Source organism: Esox lucius, chromosome 2 (genome assembly GCF_011004845.1).
Source record: "Esox lucius isolate fEsoLuc1 chromosome 2, fEsoLuc1.pri, whole genome shotgun sequence".
NCBI classification, from domain to species: Eukaryota; Metazoa; Chordata; class Actinopteri; order Esociformes; family Esocidae; genus Esox; species Esox lucius.
The window spans coordinates 37,781,070-37,808,162 of record NC_047570.1 but is presented as its reverse complement, the minus strand read 5'-3'; the positions used below and the strand labels follow the sequence as shown (position 1 = coordinate 37,808,162).

The following is a 27,093-nucleotide window of genomic DNA, read 5'->3' as shown; positions in this document are numbered from 1 at the left end:
AAAACCAACCCTGGCTTTATAGAGACCCAAAACCAACCCTGGCTCTATGGAGACCCAAAACCATCCCTGGCTCTACAGATGCCTCAAAACAATGGCCCTTCTGACATCCCTACAGCATAGACCCTAATCTTTCAGCCACAAGTTGAGGTACAGTGCACTCCAGAATTATTGCCTCTCTTGGTAAAGATTAACAACACTTTATTGAATTTGTTTTCCTTAAAGAATAGCTCACTTTTCTAAAGAATATCACATTCTTATTAAATATATAAGAAAAAAACACATTTGTTCTTTAAAAAGCATCATGGTTATTGGCACCCCTGCATTTAGTACTGGTCCACCTCCTCTTTCAGGTAATTTTATGAAAGCTTCAGTAGAGATGTGTATTTTAAGACTTGTTGGCTACTTTCTTTTTAAAGCATTTCCCTAATTTATGAAGTTGATCCACCTTTTGTCCTTCTTGTGTCCTCTGGAATTCCCTATGCTGACAGCTGTCGAAGTAGGTCACCTCATATTTACACCCCAGGAAATATGAAGTCCTAGATAACCACACGTGACAACTTGAGAGTGAAGGTTAGCCAATAAAATTGTTCTTTAGGTGTCTCAAACTAGTTGTTACCTTGAATGTACTGTTTTTGACGTGTGTAGAGGCCTGTTTTTGACCTGTGTTAAGGCCTGTGTAAAATTGTCTCAGACAATCCCTTAAATAAATGAGAAGTTACTTATGTTAGACTCTGTTGATAACAAATTCCTATAGTCGTGACATTTTTTGATTAAGAATTTGTTATTAAACTATGTCTGGTTAGAAATCAGCAAGTTATCTCAACTGAGAAAAATGCTTGCCAGCCTGCACAGGACCAATACAATAATTCTGTGTCTTTATTTAATTTGCTTTCATACAGTACCTTTCCCATGCCAATAAAAGCCATTTTAATTGATCTGAATTGATATGGACAACAAGAGAACGCTGTTTCTTCCTGCCACACCATAATCAGGAACTGACGATAAACACCCTGTGATAAAGTTCCAGAGCCGCGCTATCTCCGACCCGCGCTCCTTCCGCACCTGAAGTAACAATGGACCTCTCTACATTTCTCAGAAATTATTTGATGTGATGACTCCACACAATATGTGTGACCACTGTGTGGGCGCGTGACAACCAGCGTAACGTGGAACTCATTCCTGGTCGACTAGATATGTTTTCTCATCAAAGCTTCAATTAGTCCTTGAAGCTCAGGGTCTCCATAGGAATTTGATCACGTGACCCACTTCGGTCTGCTCTAGTAGGTCTGATAAGCAAACATGGCACGGCTGTTATTACAGGGCTCTACAAACATGAGGTATGTTTCAGCTCCAGTCTTCGCTTATGTGGGATCTTCCTTGGTTGGGAAGGGCCGTAAAAGTTTTAAGTACGCGAGCTGTTTCTGACGTCATTGTTTTTTTTTTTTTTTTTTTTCCTGAGTGGAAGTGCGCTGGGATGGAAAGAATAAATAATGTGTCGTAATTGGATAAAGTAGATCATCACAATGTTTTAGAACCGTAATGTGGTTATAAAACGCAGGCCTTTCGTAGAAAACGTACATGGAATTCAATTGTGTTAAATGAACCATTATTTTGTTGTAAAAAAAAAACATTGCCCGACACTTGCCAACATTTTTGTGGTTGTAAGGTTATTAACAGGTAGACAGACGGGCGTAGAGACAGAAAAACAGATAAGGAATTGTTTCACAATTACAACAACTCAAGATGACAGTTCTGTAGGCGAATTAGCCAGGAAACAAATCAAATAGGTATTCAAATTGTCAACACCATGAGGAGTACATTTCGGGTCTATCTTTGGTGTTAGTGACATTTTCAGTTTAAAACTTTTAATTTTACATATTTACTTCCTTCAACATAAGATGTTTTTGGTCTGTTTATATTTCCTTGAAGCAGTCCTGTTTTGTTTGGGCGTGCGAGGACTGCAGAACTACAATGTGATATAAATGAGGATGAGCTGGAGACGGCTGTTGAGTAGCAGTGACAGTGTAATGATTATGGTTTAGTTCTGATCTACTGTGATTCTAAAGATAGACAGACGCTCGCACAAACACGCACTCCTGGACACAAACAGACACCTGCACACACAAATGGACCTCGTTCTCCTAACACACAACCTGCTCGATGACCAGGTCTCCTTGCCGTCGATGCGCTCAGGTCAGGATTGACTGCTCCAGATTCCTCTGGCGGCTTCCCCTCCTCTCAGACAAGGCTACAGTCAAGGCTACAAGTGAATACACACGCAGATGGACCTAAGCACACACACACACACACACACAAAAAAAAATTATACTTACAATAATACTTACACTGTAAACCTAGCCTTAACTCCTAACCCCTAAACCTAACCTTGAACTCATAAACCTCAATTAGTCTTTTATGTATCGGTCCTTATAATTACGTGTGGTGCCTTTGCTCCAGTAAAGTGTGTGTGTGTGTGTGTTGTGGTGCTTGCCTCCATGGGTGTTTGACTTTCCTCTAATGAATTAATTTCCTAGGAGTGTATAAGTGTGACGTGGGGTTTTTACTCCATCCAGGGAGACAGCTACATGTGTACAGGCCCAATGCATAACCAGGAAGGAAGAACAAAGGTCCAAAAGCTACATTCTCACCAACACAAAGCAGTTGTTTTGTTCTACTCAGACCTCTTAACTGCTTTGTTTTACACCCAGGCTTCTGACGATAGACTTCTCCGTAAACAAAATATGTAATGTGTGAGTAGGTTTTCTGTATGGAAATAATGGCAATATTCATTGGGGACTTTCTGTGTTTAAAACAATTGTAAGAGCTACTTTCCTGTCTTGGTGAGATAAGCTGTCCTCTCTCTCTCCCCTGATCTCTCTGATTGTCACTCTCTCTTTATCTCCATCGCTTTGCTTGTCTCTCTTTCTCTCTCTTTGTCTCTCTGTCTGTCTCACTCTTTCTCTCTCTCTCTGTCTGTCTCACTCTTTCTCTCTCTGTCGGTCCGTTTCTGCCTGACTCTAGCTCTCTCCTCTCTGTCTGTCTCACTCCTTTTCTCTCTATTTCTTGTTCTCTCTCATTCTCTCGCTCTCTCTCTCTCACTCTCTCTCTTTCTCTATCTCTCTCTGTAACTCAACACCGCCAAGTTCTGTTGGGTTTAATTCTGGAAGCGGAAAGGACTCTGATAAAATCACAGCTCTGTCAACAATATATGTCACGCAAGCAGCTCCTGCCATGGCCAAGAGACACATGACTGTAACCATTGAACCCATTGATTATATACCAGAATAAAGGTGCTTTGACCTGTTTTTGGAAATGTACATTTTTATTATTATTATTCTAAATTCTTGCTGTAAACTCTGTGAACAATTCCATAATTAATAGGCTCCATAAAGTACCACAAAGTATGAACATCTAAAGACTTGAAATGACAAGTGGAACATAAAAAAAAGAAAATTATAGGAAAGAAGAGTGACTACTACCAAAATTAAATTGTGTATTGAGAAGAAACACAGAAATATTGTTCAGTTTGAACAACTGTATTAAAGAATTAGTTTGATTAATGTTACACTGACCCCAAAAGCACAACACAGCAATATTTGAAAGAACACATTAAGACTGGACAGACCAGTCCCGATTTTATGGCTTCTCAAGTCAATGTCAATAATCTATTAAGACACAATCCAGACTCAAGTCAATGTTTGAACTAGTTGAAGCTTTACAGTGAACATATAAATGCATTTCACTGTGCTTAAAACATTGAGAAAATTTAATATATATATATTTTTAAATAGTGACGCTGATTTTGACATAAATGGTAAAACGGTAGGGTAAAAGCACAAAGCAGGTTTTTGAGAAGCAGTTTTTCCACATTCTTACAAAACTAAATACTGGCCACTTCCTCTCAATGCTTATGCACATATGACGCAAGACAGCTTGACTTTCAACAACGTAGAAAAGGCCAACAGCCAGATCAGCTTGACATCTATGCTTACACGCTCGTCATTCAGCTCTCGTCGGCCCTACTCGGCACTTAGAAAAAAGGTCTCGGCACAAATTAACCTTTGTTCCTTTCCTAGAACCAAATCAAATATTGGAAAATGTTGTAGCCTGAAAATATATTGTGGAAAGTTGCTCGGGATAACAGCATCTGCTGACAGATTGAAATGTACTTGTCTTTGACAAGCTATATGAGTTTTTGATATTCTCTTAAAGGGGAAATTTACTAAAGAAATATAATATACAAGAAGGTAGTCTATCATTAAAAAAGATGTGAGTGAGTTCTGGTATTCTTACATGCCCTGACCTGTGTGATAGCCTGAGCACATTCCAGGACACTCATGCTAGCTCATTCACTCATTTACATATTTGGGTTGAACATTTGCAATACAGTCGTCTGCTGTGTCATTGGGAGACCAGGGGTTTGAAGTGGATTAGCTCCGGGGTCCCGCGATGGGAGGTGCGCCATCCAGGTTAGGGAGGTAGAGTGGCTTCGAATGTGTTTCAGAAAAGACATATTTTGGCATCTACTGTCCGAAGTCTCCAGTGGATTCCTGCGATGAAGCAAGGCCTTAATCACAAATGAAACAAAAAGGAAAATCATCAATGCAGCTCACAAAATCAAATCTGAACAAGTCTACGTGTGAGAAGACTAATGGGACATTCTCCACAGTACAATATATCTGGTTACCAGGAAGAAAGGTTTATTGTTTTGTGATTACTGGAAGGGGAAATCAATATTGGCCTTTACAGTAAAACCTTTAACTGTTTTCACCATTCTTTGTTTGTTAGTCAAATATAGAAAGTCAAAGTATTTTTATTTATCAAGTGTGCCGAATAACATACTTCATTCTTAACAACACAATTATTCTGACATGGCATGCGACATCTATGTAGTAATTAAGAAATATATATAAATAAAAAATAATAGCAGAAAAATATAAAATATACATAACAATTATGATCCGCAATGAAACAGCTTCTGTACCAGGCAGTAATGCATCCTGAGAGGATGCTTTCAGTGGTGCACCTGGAAGTTGGTGAGAGTTTTGCAGACATTCCAAACAACTTCTCAGGAAGTATAGGCACTTTTGGGCAATCTACTGTGTGAGACCTGGTTCAACCGTCATTTCCAGCTAGTTTTAACAAATAAAATTGTTGTGATAAAAATTTTCTGATGTGAAAATTCAACATCTTTCTGAGAGAACATCTCTCCTTCTCTACCTGCCTGGTAAGTCTGTCAGCTGAAAGAAAATATGCATATGAACAGTTGATGACAGTTCACTGGCTTTAATTCAGTCTTTCTTTTTCCTTTTCTTCATCAAATTGAGCCTGAACAGGTAACGTAAGTTCAGATGAATTGACAGACTCAGATTTTCTCCAAATCCTTTTGATAATATAAATAATAACCGTAATGACCCTGATCATTGTCATGATAATATGAAAGTAACAAGAGGCGAACAAACCTCTGAAATGGGCTGGGAGGGGCGAGACTTGTTAAAAAGGTTCACAAAAAGGAAGCTCTTAGTATAGGAATGTGCTACGTGCTGTAGTCACGCAATTCTCCCATTATGTGAAACCCAGTAGGGGCCATTACGGACAGGCTGGGACTCTTTCCAAGTCCCATCCTGTCACCAACAAAGTTGTTCACTACCCTGGACCAGGCCCTGCTTTAGTGTGGAGTAGTGCACAGTATAAAGAATAGTATTCTACTTTGGATGCACCCTGCCTGTTGATGGTGTAGACCAGGCAGGTGTTAACCAAGACCTTTTCAAGTACTTTACCTGTGCTCTGTCTTGCTTGACAGTCTCTGTGGAATCTATACAAATGTGCCAAAAGTAGAAACCCACTTGTCTGACCACTCAGGCAAGCTAAAAAGTAAATGCTTAACTTTATTTCAAATATTTTATAAACATGGGCCTGGTGTTTTCGAGTGACATTTCCTCTAAATAACACAGCTGTTACATAATGCAATTTTTTTTCATTTCACAGGTGGGGCAATGTTTGAGTTCTGTGATCCTTCAATATAAATACACTTCTTTGTGGTAAATGATTGACTTAAAATACAATTCACCCATGTAGCAGATCTGTTCATGGAGGTGAGCTACATGGATGTACTCAATTTACCCCAGTGTTTCTGCCCTGTGGGACTGATGTGTGTCAAAAGCCTCATGGCTCAAAGTCAACACTGTTTCTTAATCCTCTTAATTACAATTCATGTTTTCTTTGGTTGTCAATAACTTGTAATTGTGTTTTGAATGTCTCGCTGCTTCTGTCATGCAAGGTTCTTTAACAAAAGAGGCATTGGTCTCTATGGACATCCCCTGAATTAAGTAAAATATTAGACATGATGACATATGCAGTTGCCCTTGGATGAGGTTAGTAATGGAGATGTTGCCATCAGGATTCCATTACGCATTAATCAGAGATGGTGAGGACTCAGCAGCCTGTGTGTGTTTGTGTGAGTGTTTGTGTGTGTTTGTGTGTGTGTTTGTGTGAGTGTTTGTGTGTGTTTGTGTGAGTGTTTGTGTGAGTGTGTGTGTGTGTGCGTGTACCTCGGTGGTGAGGAGTGTGTGTGTTTGTGTGAGTGTTTGTGTGTGTTTGTGTGTTTGTGAGTGTTTGTGTGTGTTTATGTGTTTGTGTGTGTTTGTGAGTGTTTATGTGTGTGAGTAAAAACTGTTTTTTTGAATATAAACTACTCTCCCCCACATGTTATTGAAACATCAGACTATTTATCTCTGTTCAGTCATCCCCTTGTTTCTGTAACCTGGTTTCATTTTGGTAAGCAGGGCGGGGACGGATGTACATAAAGGGCTGGCAGATGACATAAAGGAATGTTATACTTTTAGATCTTAGATTTTTTTACACTTCCTGAACAATTCCATAGATTTTTAGCTAGATTAACTGAATTTCAGATTAACTGAGGTTTTTAAAATGGCTGTTTAAAGCCCATAGGTTTCCTGTGTGAGGAACCATTTAAAATCAAGTTGAAAAAATTTCAGTTGATCTTGACTGTATAGTACCTTATATCCAAACATCCCATACATTATATCATACAATAAACAAACAGTGATAAAATAATGTAAAGTGGATATTTTGGATGATTTCAAGAATAGAAAATCATATAATTAACCTTGTGTTTTTACTGTGCCCAAAATCAAATGTAAAAAAACATCAAACTGAAGGTACATAGATTCGCACAGTTTTTCGTAGGGTTTGAAATTAGTTAATTAACATTTACCTTTTGACTAATTAGCTAAAAGTCATATCCTTGTTCCTGAGAACAGACTGGTGTCTTCTGCCATCTGCAGTCAATGTGAAACACTTCAAACCAATGTATTGTTGAGTAAGACGTTTTGATTTAAAGCTATTGATTCTTCTGAGCATATTTTACTTCAAGTGGCTGGCCTGATGTGACCATGGAAATGATTTATCTACTAAAAATTCAATTGAGGATCTTGGTTTCCAAATTGGTTTTCTCTGCAGTTGTAATTATGACCAAGTATCTAGCCACGCTACATCAAACTGAGGTGTTATGTTGTGGTGATTACGGGGCTGGTGGCCACTGCCACATGTTGGCACCGCACCTGACAGATCTGGTAATGACCTCAGACACCCTGTCATCAGGCAACTAAGGAAGGCATTAAGTTCATCCTATTAAAACCCTGCCTGGTCAGCGGAGGACTGTGGGTCCTCTAAGGGTTGTCTCAGTGGTTGTTGGTGTGCTACCGCAGACACCTGACAGCAGGGTGACGAGGTCATGGCAGGGAGTAACCTCAACACCATTAGGGTTTTGATGTCTCATGAAAATGACAGGGTGGACCGTCTGCACTTATGTTTCACTTTAAAGGGATTGTCACGTCAACAGCCAGTCATAGGCCACAACAAGTCCCATAAACAAGATGGTTCAGGGTCTTGAGGCGTAACAGGCGCGCCAGTCAGACTCTGGGTTTTAGAATGTAGGATTCATTGGATGGAAACAAAAAGAGCAACAAAAAAAATTTTTTTGGGGAAGGCATTCATAGTTGGCCATTAACAATCAATTTGCCCACAAAATGATTGATTGTATAGCAGCATGATATGTTCTAGCTTGTTGCTTCTGGACTTAAAAATTATTTAAAATGGCTGACTCTAGACTCTTGTTGTGAAGTCTGGTAACATTAGTAATGTGCGAGCGTACAAGCCTACTTTAATAGCAAGTCAACATGCCATGTCGACTGTAGTGTACTTAGACGATTTAAGAGAAATTTCAGAGGGTTTTTATTGTCATTGTTATTATTAAAGGAAGTACCGTCGCTTTTAGAGAATTATAAAAATGAAGCTTACCAACCCATCTTTGACCAAAAGAGATGGAGATGGTGGACCATTGTTTGTGATGGTTTGTGAGGATATTTTCAGAAGATAGATAAGTACTAGCCTATAATATGCTTTATGTTATGCTGTACAAGATAGATTTAACGATGTAGTCTGTAATGTGTTGTTTAAAAAGTGAAAAAGAATTGTGAGAGCGAAAACCTAATTGCAGCAGACTGGTGTGGTCACTTTTACCCATGTGATTCTACTGACCTCTCGTGTCTGTCCGGATTATTAAAGTTGTGTTTTAGGTCGGACAAAGAACGTCACATAGACGTCATTTAGCTGTTGGTCCATCCACCTCCCCTTTTAAATGCTGAACGGAAGTTGGCGCCTGATTGGAGCGCGCAAACTCAAACGCTGCTTGAGCTAGATGTCAGGAAAGACAATTACAAGTAGTCGAAAGCAACAAGTGAAATTGCTCAGTTATTGAAAGTTATAATTGTTCTTCAGATGTATGGAAACGTTTTTGTAAGCGACCGTTGGCGTATCGTTCAACATCTAAAGCCAGGAAGAACGCTAGCTAACTACCCTGGTTAAAACGTTAGCAATTTAGTTCGTAAATTGCCATCCATTACTAAGCAGCTGGCAAACCAGCTCGTATACAATGCCTTGTGCTACACAGCTGTTTTTAGCACTGGCTACCTACTTATACTGAAAGTGAATATATTAGGGATTTAGTACGCTCGCTTTCAGTAACTAGTAAAGTTGCCCTGCTGTATCCAGGGAGTTGTTTGGCCATCACCCGACGATGACTTCTGTTTTGGTAAGCAAACAACATGGGGTGGAAATGGTCACATAGTGAGACAAATCCACGGCCAAGCGAGTTGTTGCGTAAACGTTTTCCCTCTACGTTGTCAGAATGACCCGACTCTGGAGAGGCATTTCAAGGGCCACAGGGACACAATAACCAGCGTTGACTTCAACTGCAATATGAAACAAATCGGTGAGTGTTGTAGCAAATTCACTGCCAGCTGACATGACTTCACAGTTACCGCAATATATGACAATATTGTTACTTAAAACTAACTGCCAACGGACTTTTTTTTTCTTTAGCCTGAATTTATCTGCATTTAATAGTTATGTAGCAATGGCTTTGACAACTACAGAAGAGTTACCACGTATACGTACACCAAAATCAACGGTTTCCAGTGGTTACCATCGCTACCCACTCTTTCTGATTGTCTCCAGCGACCGGTTCCATGGACTCCTGTCTGATGATCTGGAACATGAAGCCCCAGATGAGATCTTACCGCTTCGCGGGACACAAGGATGCCGTGACGTCAGTCCAGTTTTCTCCCTCCGGACACCTGGTGGCTTCAGCGTCCCGGGACAAAACTGTCCGTCTTTGGGTACCCAGTGTGTAAGTGACACAAACAGCATACAAGTGAGATGGGATTAAGAAAGTGGTGAGCGGCACAAAACGTTCCACTCTATGGTCGTAGTTCGGTTGGTTACGTCGTCCAGTATTTATGCCAAATAATGTCGCTAGGTGGCAGTGGCGTTGCATGTTGTTGTGCTTGTCGTGGTTTGCAGCGATTTTGAATCATGCAAGATTAATGTAGGTCAAAGTAAGGTTGTGAATAAATAAAAACGAGGAGAAAGCCTATGCCTCAACTCATTTACTCAACCATGGGGAACCCTTTTTGATGCCATGACCAGGTCATAAAGCAGTGCTTTCCAATCTCAGTCATGGAGGTCTGATTTATACTTTTTGTTGTTCTTCATGGACTGAAATCTAATCATGTTTATTATCATGTGCGAAGAGGAATTTAGTCTATGACTGGGCACAATCTTCTTGAGCTTGTTTAGCCACACAAACTCTCAGTACACACCTCATGGTAATTTTTTTGTTTTTTTTGTGGGAAATATGATTATTCTTTTTTGGGTGTAGTTACTTTTTAAATAAAGTGTGCACCTAACAAGAGGCTGTTGTTCATGGAGTTGGCAAAACAAATAACGGAGAAATTCATGACATTGTTCTGCCTTTGTTAGCATTACCTACTTTAAAATGTTAGACCTCTCCATTAGCGTCATCGCTAATGCCCACTCAGTGTTAAAGGTATGCTATTTGCACGCAAGACTGACACTCTCTCAACCTGTTCAGAAAGATACAGGAAATGGAATCCTTGATATCACTGGTTGTAATCCCTGAGCCTTCAAAGTGAGAAACAAAAATATTTTATGGCCTTAAGCAAGGCACTTAACCTGAATTGCAAAATTTGTCTGCTAAATTACTAAAATGTTAATGAAATAGTTGACAAAGGAGAAGAGGACACACGTGCTCTGGTCTGATGCTGTACTGAGCCATCACCTTCTATGAATTGATGAATTATAGAATAATCTCTTGTGCAATGAATGGGTTGAAAGTATGTGAATAATTGATTTGTCTGAAACGAGCTGGGAAGTCAGTGGTTGTGCTGGTATGTCCTAATTAGATCTGTTTTTTTCATTCACTCTGTTAGTTTTTTACATGTTTATCACATTTAATTTTATTGTGGATAGTGTATTAAAATGGGTTGTCAGATTTGTTTTTGGGAAGGTGGGGTTGCTTCGCAAAGTTTTGGAGTAACTGGAGCATGTTATCTGAGAACATGGTACCCCAGGGGATGACCTGCTGTTAACGTCTCCCACTGTCGATGCGCTGCCTTCCTGGATGACACACACACACACACACACACACACACACACACACACACACACACACACACACACACACACACAAACACACAACACTTTCTAAAATTCCTTTAAATATTCACACGATGAGTCTCTGTCAGGTCGCAGTTGAGTGTTGGAAAGATCCTGAGTCGTGGTTCACATGCAGGACCAGGAGGTTTTCCTGAATGAATCACCTTCACACCCTGGCAGATCATAATCTCTCCAACACTTGATGAAATATTCACATGATGAGTGTCAGTCCCGCTGCAGAGTGCTGGAGTGAAAACCTTGAGGGATCATGGGTAAGATCTTCATATGACAGACGTGTGAGGCTGCCACCAGCAGTAAAAAAAAAAACAGCAACAAAACAACAACGCAAACAGCCTTGTCTTTCATGCACCTACCCTTGTATTTTCCTCCTGGCGCTGACCTTGCTGATGGCAACATGAAAAAAACTGACCGACTGTGACATGTGGTTGTGTTACCTGTCACCAGCTGTACCGGGCCACTCTCAGGAAGACCGTTAGCTTATTATACTATAGGAATAGACACACTGTTTCCCGCCTTGTATAGCTTCTAGCTAAGCTCTGGCTGCAGACATTTTGTTTCGACTGCATGTTTTTTTTTTTTATGGGGTTGCCCTGCTTCCGAAACGCATTTCCCTCCCTGGACAGAGACACATGATTGGTTATTGATTATTGATTGACTCCCCGTGTCGTTCCTCAGTAAGGGGGAGTCTTCGGTGTTCCGAGCCCACACCGGAACGGTCCGGAGCGTCTGCTTCTCCGCGGACGGTCAGAACCTGGTCACCTCCTCCGACGACAAGACCGTCAAAGTCTGGACCGTCCACAGACAGAAGTTTCTGTTCTCACTCCACCAGCACATCAACTGGGTCCGCTGTGCCAAGTACGCATCCAAACACCCGTTATTTCCCTCAGAACTATGTCAGGAATGTTGCTGGCACTTTAAACCAATGTGTCTGAACCATGTCATGTCCCAGATGACCACAGGGTCTGTAGCTTCTGGATCTTAATGACCACAGGGTCTGTAGCTTCTGGATCTTAATGACCACAGGGTCTGTAGCTTCTGGATCTTAATGACCACAGGGTCTGTAGCTTCTGGATCTTAATGACCACAGGGTCTGTAGCTTCTGGATCTTGATGACCACAGGGTCTGTAGCTTCTGGATCTTGATGACCACAGGGTCTGTAGCTTCTGGATCTTAATGACCACAGGGTCTGTAGCTTTTGGATCTTAATGACCACAGGGTCTGTAGCTTCTGGCAAAAACCAATGTAGTATTTACTAATGTCAGTGTTTTCAGTATCCCAGCCCTTAGGTCCTCAAATGTTACCATGCGTTATTTTAATGTACGTTATTGTCTCCAGGTTTTCCCCGGACGGCAGGTTAATCGTGTCGGCCAGTGATGACAAGACCATTAAGATATGGGACAAGACCAGCGGAGAGTGCGTCCACTCCTTCTATGAGCATGGAGGGTGTGTGATGAATGGATGTACTACTGAAGGGCACCCTCTGCGTTTTTCTACTACTGTGGCTTGTTACCGCTACTGTATCCCAGTAATGTGTGTGTGTGTGTGTGTGTACATTCTGCTGTGTTCCAGGCATGTGAACTATGCAGACTTCCACCCCAGTGGGACGTGTATAGCTGCGGCCAGCACCGACAACACTGTCAAGGTCTGGGACATCCGGACGAATAAGTTACTGCAACACTACCAAGGTATCTTCCGCCTCGATGAAAAGAGGCACAGTTCAAAGCTGCACTAGGTAGGATTCTCAGATAAAACTAACAATTACAGCATTTTGTAATTACTCACCGTTAGAGAATGAAATTCAGAATAATAATATGAATAGCAAAGTTACCTGTTCCAAACAAAAGCACTAACTCTGTTATTGACTTAGGGTTCCTGGTTGCTTGCTATTGAGAGCTAGGCTAAGTCTTCTTTTGCTCCTTTGCAGTTTTTGTAGTGTTTGCTGTAGTAGACAGTGAAGGAACTGGCAGTTTGTGGTCCAGTGGCCGTATTCATACAGCATCTTAAGGCTAAAAGTAGCTCCTAACTTTCTAACACTTAATACAGTGTCCGTGTCAGTCCTAACTTTAGGACTCTTAGATTTTTAATCTAAGACTATTTCACAAAGCATTTTAGCACTTGACTTTCAGTCTGTGAATGTTAGGAGTAGTCAAGAGGACTCCCAAGTCACTAAGACCAGGTCACAAACCATCCTAAAAGGGCTGCTGCCGGCAATCCGCCTCGTAATCAGGTCGACATTTTAGAAACATTTAATGATACCTAGATTTTAAAAAGGTATCAGCTTAATTGCGAGTATAATGACCACAGTAGAGCTAGTCAGGGATGCAGTCACTCCACCAACAAACAGAAACAACACAGTAACCCCGGAGATCCAGGTTGTAACGACTCTACGCTACTCAGTCACAAGTTAAATGCAGCTATGCAGCGCAGATGAACTACATATATCTCAGTCATCTGTCAGTTGAATATTACATCAAACAATAGATGCCCACCCCAGACCCCATATCGTCTGAGAAATCCTCATTCACCAACTACAAATAAACAAAGCCGACTATATGGCCATAGCTGGACCACCCAGTGTAGTTGGTGCTGTAGATGAGACACATAATTACACAAATTATTACACCATCAAAAGATGAACGCACATTTATTTAAGAGCTGCCAGACATGTGTGAGGCTTTGGGCAATGTTCTGCTGGGAAACCTTGGATCCTGCCATTCATGTGGATGTTACTGTGACACGTACCACCTACCTGAGCATTGTTGCAGACCATGTGCACCCTTTCATGGTAACTGTATTCCCTGATGGCATTGGCCTCATTCAGCAGGATAATGTGCACTGCCACAAAGCAAAAATGGTTCAGGAATGGTTTGAGGAACACAACAAGTTCAAGGTGTTGACTTGGCCTCCAGATTCCCCAGAGCCAAGGAGGAAGGCCTGCCTTGCAGAAGGTGATTGGCTGGAACAGAATTCTCTGGAAAGTAGCGGCAGGCTCCAAAAATTATACATTGATTTTACTGGCACTGAACTTTGTTTTGCTAAACAACTTTTAGAGGGCCTCATCAGCTCACACAACATGTTTATAGGGGACAAAACCTTAGTTTTTTTTACTGAACAAATCTTGCCTTGTGCAGTTTTATTCATCAGGGGCTGTGATGGACAGTGATGATTTGAGACACAGCCTAACGTCGCCTTGGGCTGTAATGGGCCGTGGTGATATGAGACACAGCCTAACGTCGCCTTGGGCTGTAATGGGCCGTGGTGATATGAGGCACAGCCTAACGTCGCCTGGGGCTGTAATGGGCCGTGATGATATGAGACACAGCCTAACGTCGCCTTGGGCTGTAATGGGCCGTGGTGATATGAGGCACAGCCTAACGTCACCAGGGGCTGTGATGGGCCGTGGTGATATGAGGCACAGCCTAACGTCACCAGGGGCTGTGATGGGCCGTGGTGATATGAGGCACAGCCTAACGTCGCCAGGGGCTGTGATGGGCCGTGGTGATATGAGACACAGCCTAACGTCGCCTGGGGCTGTAATGGGCCGTGATGATATGAGACACAGCCTAACGTCACCAGGGGCTGTGATGGACAGTGATGATATGAGACACAGCCTAACGTCGCCTGGGGCTGTAATGGGCCGTGGTGATATGAGACACAGCCTAACGTCACCAGGGGCTGTGATGTACAGTGGTGATATGAGACACAGCCTAACGTCACCAGGGGCTGTGATGGGCCGTGGTGATATGAGACACAGCCTAACGTCGCCTGGGGCTGTAATGGGCCGTGATGATATGAGACACAGCCTAACGTCGCCTGGGGCTGTAATGGGCCGTGGTGATATGAGGCACAGCCTAACGTCGCCTGGGGCTGTAATGGACAGCCAAACCAGGACAAAGCGTGAACACCATTCCCTTGCCATAAAAACCTTTGAAAGCTCCCTTTTTCAAAACTTAAAATAACAATTGATATAACACTGGCTGTGAAGGATGGAGTGTGCTTTCTGAGGCTTCAGCCATTAAACCTTTATCTCTTGCCAGGCTGTTACACAGCAGTTAGGTTGCATAAACCCCATTATATGTATCCTGTAGCCAGCTTATTATGCAGCAGCTATAATTAACACAATGGAAGAAATGTCTCCTTCAGAGATGTGCCTCCACTCTCCTCCAAGTTAGGTCTTTTAGAAGTGTAGCATGAGAGGTGCAGAGATGTTCTGTACTGGTGGGAGCTTTTCTTTTTAGTCTCTTCTCTTTCTTATGTAAGTTGTTTGGTTTCTAAAAGATCCAATTTGGGTTTCTCACCTCGCTTGCCATGCTGTTTGACTTGTATTGTATTAGAGCCAGTTTTCTCTGTCAGGGGATTGCAGCCAGCAGTCCGTAAGGCTTCTTAAATGGAACGCTGTTAAGAGAGAGGACGTTGGGCACAGGAAGTTGGTGTGTTCCAGGTAAAGTCAGCATGTATTTATACCGTGCCAGGTGGCGATTGGTGCAGGGCGTCGTCGTGGACTACCGAAGGACAAATACACTGGGATTCAATGATGATTAAATGAAAAGGATGATAATTAAGTCTAGATGATTATTGGCTGAGGATCGGATGATGACTCCGTGGTGATCTGATGACTGGAGCCACCTGTCAAAGGCACTGGGAACCGTTGAGGGATGGAGCCATGATGTCACATCCTAGATGTCCCAAATGGCTCCCTGTTCCCCAATGCACCCTGGTCACAAGGAGTGCGCTCAGTTTGGCTTAAGGTGACATTTGTGATGCCAGTTACGGTACAAAGGTTAGAGATGTGCCCCAGCCGGTCGGTTGACTCATACCAATGGGCTTTCAGAGAAAGACTGGGCTGAATCCCCAAGTGACCAAGCATTAAAAAAAAAAAAAAAAAAAAAAAGCTGTGGCATATCAGACAAACTCCATGCTATGTCAGATATTATAAACTGAATGCAGATTGGCTAACGGTTGAGGAATATGGGCATGTGGCACGCATTCGACATCTGATTCGCTCTGTAGCTTGTTTATAACCGCAGTACAGCGTCTTCGGTGTTGGTGGTTATTTGTCTTCTGTGTCGTGCCTGAGAACAGCGGTCAGCCCTGGTATAATGACTGTGTACCACACACCCTCCGGCCTCATTGCTTCAGCCGCTCCCAGATGCTGTGTGTTCTACCAAGATGACCGTGATTATATAGGTTTAATAGATTGACTTGTGAATAATAGTGCGTTTATAGTAGTGCACAGTCTCCCGATGTAAAAGGTCTGGGACGGGGTCCCTGTTTTTACAGCCCTAAACGGATGTCCGGTTTGTGTGTTTTCTTTAGTGCACAGTGGCGTGGTAAACAGTCTGTCCTTCCATCCGGCCGGCAGCTTCCTCCTGACGGCCTCCAACGACTCCACGCTGAAGGTCCTGGACCTGGTGGAGGGACGCCTGCTCTACACTCTGCACGGACACCAGGTAGGGACACGCACACCTGCGTCACGGGCTGAACGAGGGCAGTGAAAGTGTACATGCTGGTTTCTCTCTCCACTGAAGGCTTTGTCCCTTTAAAAACTGAAGGCTTTGTCATCTGAAGCGCACGGCCTCGGACTGCCTCCTAGCGAGCGGCAGACCATGTTATCTACCTAGAGAGCGTGTAGATGTTTTCTCTTATTCCTTTCCAATATTAAGTTTAGCTTGTGATTATGGCTTTGCCATTTTGCTGCAACTCCCAGGACGCTCGGGAGCGTTGAAGATGGAGGTGTTTCTACCAGTGTCTTGCCAAGCCATTCTGGTTATTATACTGCTCACTCAAGCCGGAAGTACTCGCCAGAATATGCGCACTCAGGGGAGAATGCGTTCACAGATCAACAACCCCTATTGAGCTTGCAGACGTGATCCACCAGATGGAGTCACTAGAGCGCCAGAAGATGAGTCAACCCTGTCTGACACACACCCCAGCCATAACATTATGACCCCTGACAGGTGAATAACACTGATACACCCCAGCCATAACATTATGACCCCTGACAGGTGAAGTGAATAACACTGATACACCCATCAGCCATAACATTATGACCCCTGACAGGTGAAGTGAATAACACTGATACACCCCAGCCATAACATTATGACCCCTGACAGGTGAAGTGAATAACACTGATACACCCCAGCCATAACATTATGACCACTGACAGGTGAAGTGAATAACACTGATACACCCCAGCCATAACATTATGACCCCTGACAGGTGAAGTGAATAACACTGATACACCCATCAGCCATAACATTATGACCCCTGACAGGTTAAGTGAATAACACTGATACACCCATCAGCCATAACATTATGACCCCTGACAGGTTAAGTGAATAACACTGATACACCCATCAGCCATAACATTATGACCACTGACAGGTGAAGTGAATAACACTAATACACCCATCAGCCATAACATTATGACCCCTGACAGGTGAAGTGAATAACACTGATACACCCCAGCCATAACATTATGACCACTGACAGGTTAAGTGAATAACACTTATAATCTCGTCATCATGGCACCTGTCAGTGGGTGGGATATATTAGGCAGCAAGTGAACATTCTGTCCTCAGAGTTGATGTGTTAGAAACAGGAAAAATGGGCCAGCGTAAGGATCTGAGCGACTTTGACAAGGGCCAAATTGAGACGCTATAGACGACTGGGTCAGAACATCTCCAAAACTGCAGCCCTTGTGGGGTGTTCCTGGTCTGCAGTGGTCCAAGGAAGGAAAAGCGATGAACTGGTGTCAGGGTCATGGGCGGCCAAGCCTCTGATGCACATGGGGAGTGAAGGCTGGCCCATGTGGTCCGATCCAACAGATGAACTACTGTAGCTCAAATTTCTGAAAAAGTTAATGCTGGTACTGATAGAAAGGTGTCCGAACACAGTGCGTCTCAGTTTGTTGCGTACAGGGCTGCATAGCCACAGACCAGTCAGGGTGACCATGCTGACCCCTGTCCACTGCCGACAGCGCCCACAAAGGGAGTTTGAGCTTGAGAACTGGACGGAGCAATGGAAGGAGGTGGCCTGGTCTGATGAATCACATTATCTTTTACATCACGTGGATGGCCGGGTGCGTGTGCATCGCTTTCCTGGAGAACACATGGGACCAGGATGCACTATGGGAAGAAGGCAAGCCAGCGGATGTTTTGGGCAGTGTTCTGCAGGTTCCTGCCATTCATGTGGATGTTCCTTTGACACGTACCACCTACCTGAGCATTGTTGCAGACCATGTGCACCCTTTCATGGCAACGGTATTCCCTGATGGCATTGGCCTCTTCAACAGGATAATGCGCCCTGCCACGAAGCAAAAATGTTGCAGGAATGGTTTGAGGAACACAACAAGTTCAAGGTGTTGACTTGGCCTCCAAATTCCACAGATTTCAATCCAATCGAGCATCTGTGGGATATGCTGAACAAACAAGTCCGATCCATGGAGGCCCCACCTCGCAACTTACAGGGCTTAAAGGATCTGCTGCTAACTTCTTGGTGCCAGATACAACAGCACACCTTCAGAGGTCTAGTGGAGTTCATGCCTCGACGGGTCAGGGCTGTTTTGGCGGCAAAAGGGGACCTACACAATATTAGACAGGTGGTCATAATGTATTGGCTGATTTGGTGTATACCCATACGCATATTTCAACACACACACACACACGCTAGAACCTAAATTTTCACACTCTCCATATACACTCATGCATCTGTTAATTGCTGACCTGTTGCTACCCTGGGAAGGCTACATAAACCTAAAGTACAGCGAACCCCTACGAATATTTGCTGTGCTAGTATTCCCTGTATGTAGGGCTGTCACAATTGACATTTTAGTTGATGATTAATTGTGGCACAAATAATTGCGATTAAAAATGTAATTGTTAATATTGTTAATTGTATGCCACTATTACAGTGTAAGCCTAATAATATTGTGGGCCTAAAAATTCACATGTTGGAGCTGGAGATGGTTCTTCAGATTAATGGCAATTCACCGCCTCTAAATTATTGGGCTCTTTCATTAAGACCAAAAACTGCCCAGGGCGGTTTCACTTAGGAACTACCACTTAATGTTGGTAACGAATGCTGTTCACAAAACGCAACTACAAAGCCATAACAATTCCACTACCCTGCGCATTATCACGTTTCACCTCTCGCTCTCCTGCAAATATCGCGTAGTTATTGGAAATAGCCTTCCTCATTTAGAAAAACGTTTCAGCGCTCATTTAATTAATTAAGTTAAAAATGGCAGATTCATTTTATTTTCAAATGTTAATATGCAATGGGTCAACATATTTTTGTCCATGCATTTTAATGCATATTTTCTAATTAGGAAATTACAAAATTCTACTTAAAATATTAGTAGAAATTTTCTACACACTTTTTTTTTTTGTCTTTCAGAGTTGATGCAAAAAATAGACTGAAAAGCGTTTGTCTAACTATTGTTAACTTGGTATCAGTATGTTTAAACATGAACTATAATGTGGCTAAATTTCATGGTGGTGCGTTGGTGCAGAACAATTCTAAAATAGGTTTAAGAAGCAGAAGTGTCCATTAATGATCTGAGTCCATAACTTTCTGCAGAGCTGTCAAATGCTCTTCCACTCCCAGGCCCTGGACATCCTGACTGATGGAAACAGAAACATCTTCATTCCAGACAGATCGTCTTCATTCCAAAATCATGTTTCCATTGTGCAAAAAGATAATTGCCATCTGACTCAAATAATTGCAATCAGGCAATTATGTAATACGCTGTTCCAAAAAATTCAGTGAACATGTAATCATCACAGTGTAACACCAAGTCAAACTTCAGGAATATCAATCTGTCCGGTTAGGAACCATAAGTGATTGCCCTGGAGAGGCAACCACAAGACAACTTCCAAAAGGGGAAAGGTTTTGCAGGTGGTGGCCACAGACAATTGCTCTCTCCTTATCCTTCCTGACTGATTCTTCTCTAGTTTTGCTAGTGTCCTCGTCACTACTGGTAGCATGAGGTGGTACCTGGAGCCCATTCAGGTTACACAGGCAGTCCAGCTCCTCCAAGATGGCCCATCATACATGCCCTCGCACAAAGGTTTGCTGTGTCTCCCAGTACAATCTCAAGAGTATGGATGAGATACCAGGAGACGGCCGTTACCCAAGGAGAGCTGGATAGGGCTGTAGAAGGACATCTACCAGTAGGACTGGTATCTGCTCCTTTGTGTGAGGAGGAACAGGAGGAGCACTGCCAGAGTCCTACAAAATGACCTTCAGCGGGCTACTGGTGTACCTGTTTCTGACCAAACTTTCAGAAATGGACTGGGACCAGTGCTCACAGCCCAGCACCGTGCAGCTTGATTGGCATTGGCCAGAGAACACCGGATTTGGCAGGTCCGCCATTGGCGCTCTGTACTCTTCACAGATGAGAGCTGGTTCACATTGAGCACATAACAGATGTGAAAGTCTGGAGACGCCGTGATGAACGTTATGCTGCCTGCAGCATCATCCATCATCCAGCATGACCAGTCTGGGGAGGCATATCCTTGGAGGATTGCGAGGTGTCCCTTTGGTTGATGCCTGGCAATGTGGGTGGATTGATTTCCTGCCTGTTGGGACCTGTCCAGGGCCTCCCCCGGGTAGGGCCACAGTGTCACCGAACCCCCCCCCGTCTCAGTTCCAAGGTGTTACGCTGCTATATTATTGTGCTGGGGGATATGAGGAATGCACTACTAACTTTTCTCAGTCTCCTCCAGTTTAAAATTTTAGGAGGAGATGAGGTCCTGGTCCACACCTGCGGATTACCTGGTTTGGGGGGCCCATTGCTGTCCCCGTCCTTGTCCACCTGGTCATACTTCTGACCTAGTCTAAAATCAAATAGACTCAGGATTTAGCTCAGAGAAATGTATTTATTATTCCCATTGGACTCTTAATATCTCACCCGGCACAGCCAGAAGAGGACTGGTCACCCCTCTGAGCCTGGGTCCTCTCTAGGTTTCTTCCTAAAATTTGGCCTTCTTAGGGAGTTTTTCCTAGCCACTGAAATTCAACACTACTCTTGTTTGCTCCTTGGGGTTTAAGGCCGGGTGTCTCTGTAAAGCACTTTGTGACAACTGCTGTTGTAAAAAGGGCTTTATAAATAAATTTGATTGTGCAATCAGTCAATCAGACCTCAATGTGCTAGCTAACGGTATCCTGACTGCAGTTCAGTACCGGGATGAAGTCCTCAGACTCATCGTCAGACCTTACGCTGGTGCAGTGTGCCCTGGGTTCCTCCTGGTGCAGGACAATGTCCAGCCTGTGGAGAGTGTGTAGGGGACTTTTGCATTGATGCCATTGACTGGCCATCATGTTCCCCCAACCTGAATCCAATTGAGAACCTTTGGGACATTACGTATTGTTGTAGCCAAGTAGCACCGTATGTTCCAGTAGTGTCCAGACTTCCAGGACACCATCTGCTGTCTAGTCAGGAGTATGCCCAGACGTTATCGGGAGTGTGGGGTCCATACACACTACTGAGTCACATTGAGTTGCAGTGATGAAATTCATGCCAGTGGAACGAACAACCTATAATTTCAATTGTTTACTTTTATTTTCGGTGTGAGTTTGAATCCAGTCGGCTGGTGATTTTGGTTTCCACTGACCGTTCTTGCGTCATTTTGTTGTCAACGCAGTAAAGATTTTGGTCTGGGATCAGCTCCGGGAGAACTTAAGAGACCACTGCACCTTTTTCTTCCCTTTTCAAAAAAGTTGAAAAGGAAAATTTTTAGTGAGGAACAGAAGCGTTCAATTTGCAATGGTCTCCTAATTTTAACCCTTCTGTTCCTCACTCAAAACATTCCTTTGGCTTTTTTTGGAAGGAAAGAAAACAGTGCAGTGGACTTATCTTCACAGAGGCCCGACGTGTGATTTTAGTGTTCCCTTAGTATTATTGAGTAGTATTATTGTGACAGCCCTGCCTGTATGTATCTGATTTGACTCCACATGAACACCAAGTGGAGACATTGGTTTCTAATGTTCCAGTAGTGTTCAGTCATCACATTGGTTGTTACGTCCCGGTAGTGTTCAGTCATCACATTGGCCGTTACGTCCCGGTAGTGTTCAGTCATCACATTGGCTGTTACGTGCATCAAGGTCAGCCACCTTCTGTTAATGTGGAGCAGCACCTCCCTGGCCTCTGCTCCCTGGCCTGGCCTCTGCTCCCTGGCCTGGCCTCTGCTCCCTGGCCTGGCCTCTGCTCCCTGGCCTGGCCTCTGCTCCCTGGCCTGGCCTCTGCTCCCTGGCGTGGATCTGTAATCTTAAGGCCTTGTGGTGGTTTTCCGTTTTGCTCTGTCCTAATTTAGGCCAAAAAAGAAATGCTATGTATTGATGTTGGGCGAGTTTCCATTTTTAGTCATGTTTGAATGATCCCTGCGAAGTGTATTTTAGAAATGTCAAGGAAGCCGCCTACCCGCAATGAGTCATACTGAGAGCAAGATAATGTCCTCCATCTCTCCTCACTCCATGGCTGTTCTCGTGCTCTGAGAGGGGGGGACTGGGAAGAAGTGGAGGAGGGAGAGAAGGAGAATCTCCTCAGTCACTCCTTGGGAATATTGCAACACTCCTGGTTTCCTTGTAAAAACCAACTGGATCAGAAAGCTCTTCCCAATGGCTTGTGTTTTTAAAGGTGGCTTTACCCTCCTGTTGGATGCTCACCATGTTGCCTTATCTGTCTGATCTGTGTGTCTCCCACCTGTCTCTTTCAATCTGTCTCTGTCTGTCTCCGTCCATCTCTCTATCAATCTATCAGTCTATTCACCTCTTTGTGTCTCTCCGTCCATCTCTCCTCTCTCTCTCTTTCTTGTTCTATTTGTCCATCTTGCCTTCTTTCTATTGTCTTTATTTCTCTCTCTTTTTTCTTTCTCTCCATCTGTTGCAAACTGATAAAGATTTTTATGGATACCCTGGACAACGTGACTGGTGTATTACTGACTGGTGTATTACTGAGACTGAAGAATGAATGTTAAAGTGGTACTGATAGCGTTTTAATTAGTTTGAAGATATGAATCAGACCATGTCCAACATATAGTATGTACAGTCTATAATCAAATAACTTAGTTGTATCAGTTTGTTAATAAAAGACAACTGCATTATTTTTCTGCCTCCAGTCATTTGGCTGCTGCCCTGTTTCCAAATAATATTTAGGTAAAAAAAACAAGGAAATGTGGGACAGAAGCCTTCATTTACAGGCATGCTGTGGGAGTGCCATGTTGACGGCCAACTACAAGCTGACAAAATGTGAGAGTTTTTAATTTGTCATAACGTTGTTACCACATTAGACCCTGTGTTGTTCAGGGTGTTGGAGCCAGAGAAAGTGTTATCCATAAAAAGCGCAACCAGGTGGTATTCGCTGAGCCCAGAAGTAATCCAGACATAATTGCTGAACCAGGAAGTACTTGCCAGCACATGCATGCTGGGAGGGGTGTGCGTTCGACAATCAAAAAGTCTGAGCACCAACAAGGCCCTGCCCTGTGCAAGACCTTCAGGATTGTTGCCATGTTGTGACCAGTATACAAACACCTAGCTGCTATGACACATCAATAAGACGGTGTCATAGACTGCTACGCCCCTTGGGCCACAAAAACACATTAAGCCGGACCTGCGTACAAGCCCTAAAATCCAGTTGTAATTCAGAAGTAGTGTGAAATGCCCTCATGAACAATGGGCAATTGGTGGCTATTTTTTCTTGGCCCTCCCTGGGTTCTGCCACAAACAAATGTCTGGCATTGTTTGCGAACTCACAGAAAGGGTTGTATAGGCCCACACCAGAGGGGTGTACTACGAAGGGTGTTCAACCTGCTCAGATTTAACTTGGGGTTATCAAGGAAAGTCAGTGTTGACAAATCTGATTGCTTGAAGTGGTGTTAAACGGTAATACGATGATGATTTAGATGTTTGTTAGTTGACTCACTGGAGTTTGAGTCAACTAAAAGGGGTGCGTTTGGCAACGCAAGCTGAGTTTTTGCACAATGGCTCATGCTCCATCTTCTTTTCCGGAAGAATGCACGTTTATATAGAAAGGATATGAGAAGTTTAAAGAAACACTGTGGCGGCCAACAAAGACAGGGAGGGTTGTTGGCTGCGTAGTGCTGACCCAGTAAATTCGTAAGAGCAGTGTTCTTGACATATGTTCTCTTGTTTGGCTTACAGACTCTTCTTTTATTTGTAGTATGATTGAGATGTATGGACAAGTAAAATAGCGTATCTAAATATGTGAAAACAAGATGATTCAGTTATGGCCTACACATGGGCTACACCTCTGAAATTGACTCATTACTCACTGTTAATTAAGATTTACTCCGTAAAACACCTGTGTTGTTACCAAGGACTACCTGAATGAATGTAATGATCAAATACCTAAACATTAATGCTGTGAAATGACATCCTATTCACATAACCCCCCTCATGTTCTCCCAGTGGTTCTCATGGGAATATGCGTATGGTCAATCACACTAATCACCCCTCAGGATTCCTATGGAAAAAGTGTTCTGTATATAGCCTAGGCCCAGCCTAAGCATATTAAAAATAGACCAAGTATTTTTTGCTAATTACTTAAGAACGCTTAAATGGCCAGGGAACACAACAAATACATCAAGCAGTTTAGTGAGAGCTACCACCTTGTGAACTGCACGGCATATCCTACAGTATTCTGATCACTGCACGGCATAGCCTACAGTATTCTGATCACTGCACGGTATAGCCTACAGTATTCTGATCACTGCACGTCATTCTTGTTCAAATGTTCAGCATCCCAGATGAAATACATGAAATGTCCACTGGCAAAATATCACAAAGCACGACACACTGCTCAACATGAGCGCATTACTCCGGCGAGTGGCATTGGAGACGTCTGGCCCTAGAATCCGGCAAATATACGGAATTCTGTCAGTTGAGGATCGATGTCTTTATTAGAGAACATCATCGGGGTACGCTCAACATCATCGGGGTACGCTCAACATCATCGGGGTACGCTCAACATCATCGGGGTACGCTCAACATCATCGGGGTACACTCAAGTTACTCGGCTTCTAAGCACCCTAACCCTGCGGAGTAGGCCTCTCAGAATCCATCCAACAATGTTGACTGGGTCTTCCAAACGTGCCAGCCTTTTTGTGGGCGGAAGGGCGGTGCTTCTGTTGGGTAACATCAAGTTAACCATGAAGGTAACCTGCTCTAAGCGGTTTAGAGATGCAGCGTTAATTGACATGAAAGCATACCTCGGGTAAAACATATTTACCTTTCGTGGTACTGGTTAATCGGGAATTGACACCCGACGTCTGTACATGAGCCTGATTGAATCCGGTGTATTTTGGGTTTGGCATTCAGCTGCAAGACAGTTTTGTCTCAGCCAAGGGCCAAGAGATGTTTATGGCCATGATTCTTATTTTGTTTTCCTAAGTCTTCATCCATAACAGTTATATGGTTATCATGTCAGCTCTACCCCTCAGGTCCTCATGCTGACCCCCATCGTGTCTGTTTGTCTCATTCAAGGGCCCGGCCACCTGCGTTGCATTTTCTAGGACTGGAGAATACTTTGCCTCTGGAGGAGCTGATGAACAGGTGAGACTGGACAGTACTACGGGACAAACTAAAACTGTCGGATGCATTAACCTGAACTCTCATTTGTTTTAGTGTACTAAGCCTTTCCTTTACGCGGGTGTTTGGTAAAGAGAGGTGTAGACAGACCGGGAAGACACGAGGCATGCTCCCAGAGTCAGTGAGCGTCTCCACCTGCTATCTCGAATTCTCTGTCGCCACGTGATGTAGAATGGCAGGCTGTTGTTCCTGGGAGAACACACACACCCTCAGCTCTCTGGGAATTCTCAGCCACACCAACTGACAGTTTAAGACAGAGAGAAGAGCAGGAATTGAGAATGGGAAAGCAGTGACATTCTCATTTAAAGCCGTTAACAGGCAGTTCAGTTGAAGCCTTTTCAGTTGAAGCCATTTCTAGCTAGTTTAGTTAAAGCCATTACTAGCTAGTTTAGTTAAAGCCATTACTAGCCAGTTTAGTTAAAGCCATTACTAGCCAGTTTAGTTGAAGCCATTACCAGACAGTTCAGTTGAAGCCATTTCTAACCAGTTCGGCCGAAGCCATTTCTAACCAGTTCGGCCAAAGCCATTTCTAACCAGTTCGGCCGAAGCCATTTCTAACCAGTTCGGCCGAAGCCTTTTCTAGCCAGTTCGGCCGAAGCCTTTTCTAGCCAGTTCATTTGAATCCATTACTAGCCAGTTCAGTTGAGAGATGAAAAACTATTGAAAGATTGAAAAACAAGCTCTACCTTTTCAGGCTTGTGGTAGTGCTCTCAGACCTGACCATCATAACACAATGTTCTAAGCTTCAGAATTCTGCCCTGTGACAGTTGATGGTGTGGAAGACGAACTTTGACACAGCTGACTACGGAGAGGTGTTACGATTACGACATACTGCTCCATGCGTGGACCGAGGAGGTGTAGGAAGCACAGCTTTCCCTGAAGACTCTGGGAGCTCCCTGCTCCACAGCCAGGTACACTAATCACGCCTTGGAATGATCGGAATTGCTCCTCAGATCTAAAGAATGTTGTGCAATTGTGTGACAGGAAGTGATCTGTTTCAGGCCCTAGGCTAGATCAGTGTCCAAAATGGTGCCCTCCACATAGTGAACTCTTTCAGGCCAGACTGCTGTGGGGAATCGGATGTCATTTGAGAATAATGCCTAGTGGTTGAGACTTCCTCTTCACCCCATCAATCAACCTTTAAAGACCAGTGGACAGCTGCTATGTCGCTGAGAGGTTGTACCTAGACAAGCTTGCTTGCCCTCCCTGCCTTGTGGTCTCATTTCCCAGACTCTTTGGATTACCAACTCTGTCTTTGCTCATCGAGATATCCTCACACAGGTAAATCCCTTCGCAATAGATATGAGCCAGCCAGACCCATGTATCATTGCTATTATCAATGGTAAATCTTAGCCTAGCTTATAGGTTATTGTCAACTCTGGGTCTTCATCCTAGCCTATAGATCTTTATTAACTGTGGATCTTG

The 27,093-nt window shown here is 43.4% G+C and overlaps 1 protein-coding gene and 1 long non-coding RNA gene across 3 annotated transcripts in view; both read left to right on the top strand.

Annotated features, from left to right (window-relative positions):
• Window positions 1-1,121: 1,121 nt before the first annotated feature.
• On the top strand, window positions 1,122-2,844 carry LOC109616605. The gene is made up of 3 exons (XR_002197804.2): window positions 1,122-1,337; window positions 2,169-2,266; window positions 2,574-2,844. It is a non-coding gene; the product is annotated as an uncharacterized LOC109616605 (long non-coding RNA).
• Window positions 2,845-8,676: 5,832 nt separating this feature from the next.
• The window catches only part of poc1a (POC1 centriolar protein A), a 41,263-nt gene continuing 22,846 nt past the window's right edge, over window positions 8,677-27,093 (top strand). The window contains exons 1-9 of one of the 2 annotated variants that reach the window (XM_029113401.2): window positions 8,677-9,115; window positions 9,211-9,295; window positions 9,541-9,712; window positions 11,737-11,916; window positions 12,397-12,504; window positions 12,631-12,746; window positions 16,378-16,511; window positions 25,564-25,632; window positions 26,436-26,579. In XM_029113401.2, coding sequence (XP_028969234.2) covers window positions 9,101-9,115; window positions 9,211-9,295; window positions 9,541-9,712; window positions 11,737-11,916; window positions 12,397-12,504; window positions 12,631-12,746; window positions 16,378-16,511; window positions 25,564-25,632; window positions 26,436-26,579 — 1,023 coding nt within the window. In that variant the 5' untranslated portion in view covers window positions 8,677-9,100. The remainder of the gene's footprint in view (window positions 9,116-9,210; window positions 9,296-9,540; window positions 9,713-11,736; window positions 11,917-12,396; window positions 12,505-12,630; window positions 12,747-16,377; window positions 16,512-25,563; window positions 25,633-26,435; window positions 26,580-27,093) is intronic. The other variant, XM_029113411.2, reaches the window with a different exon arrangement.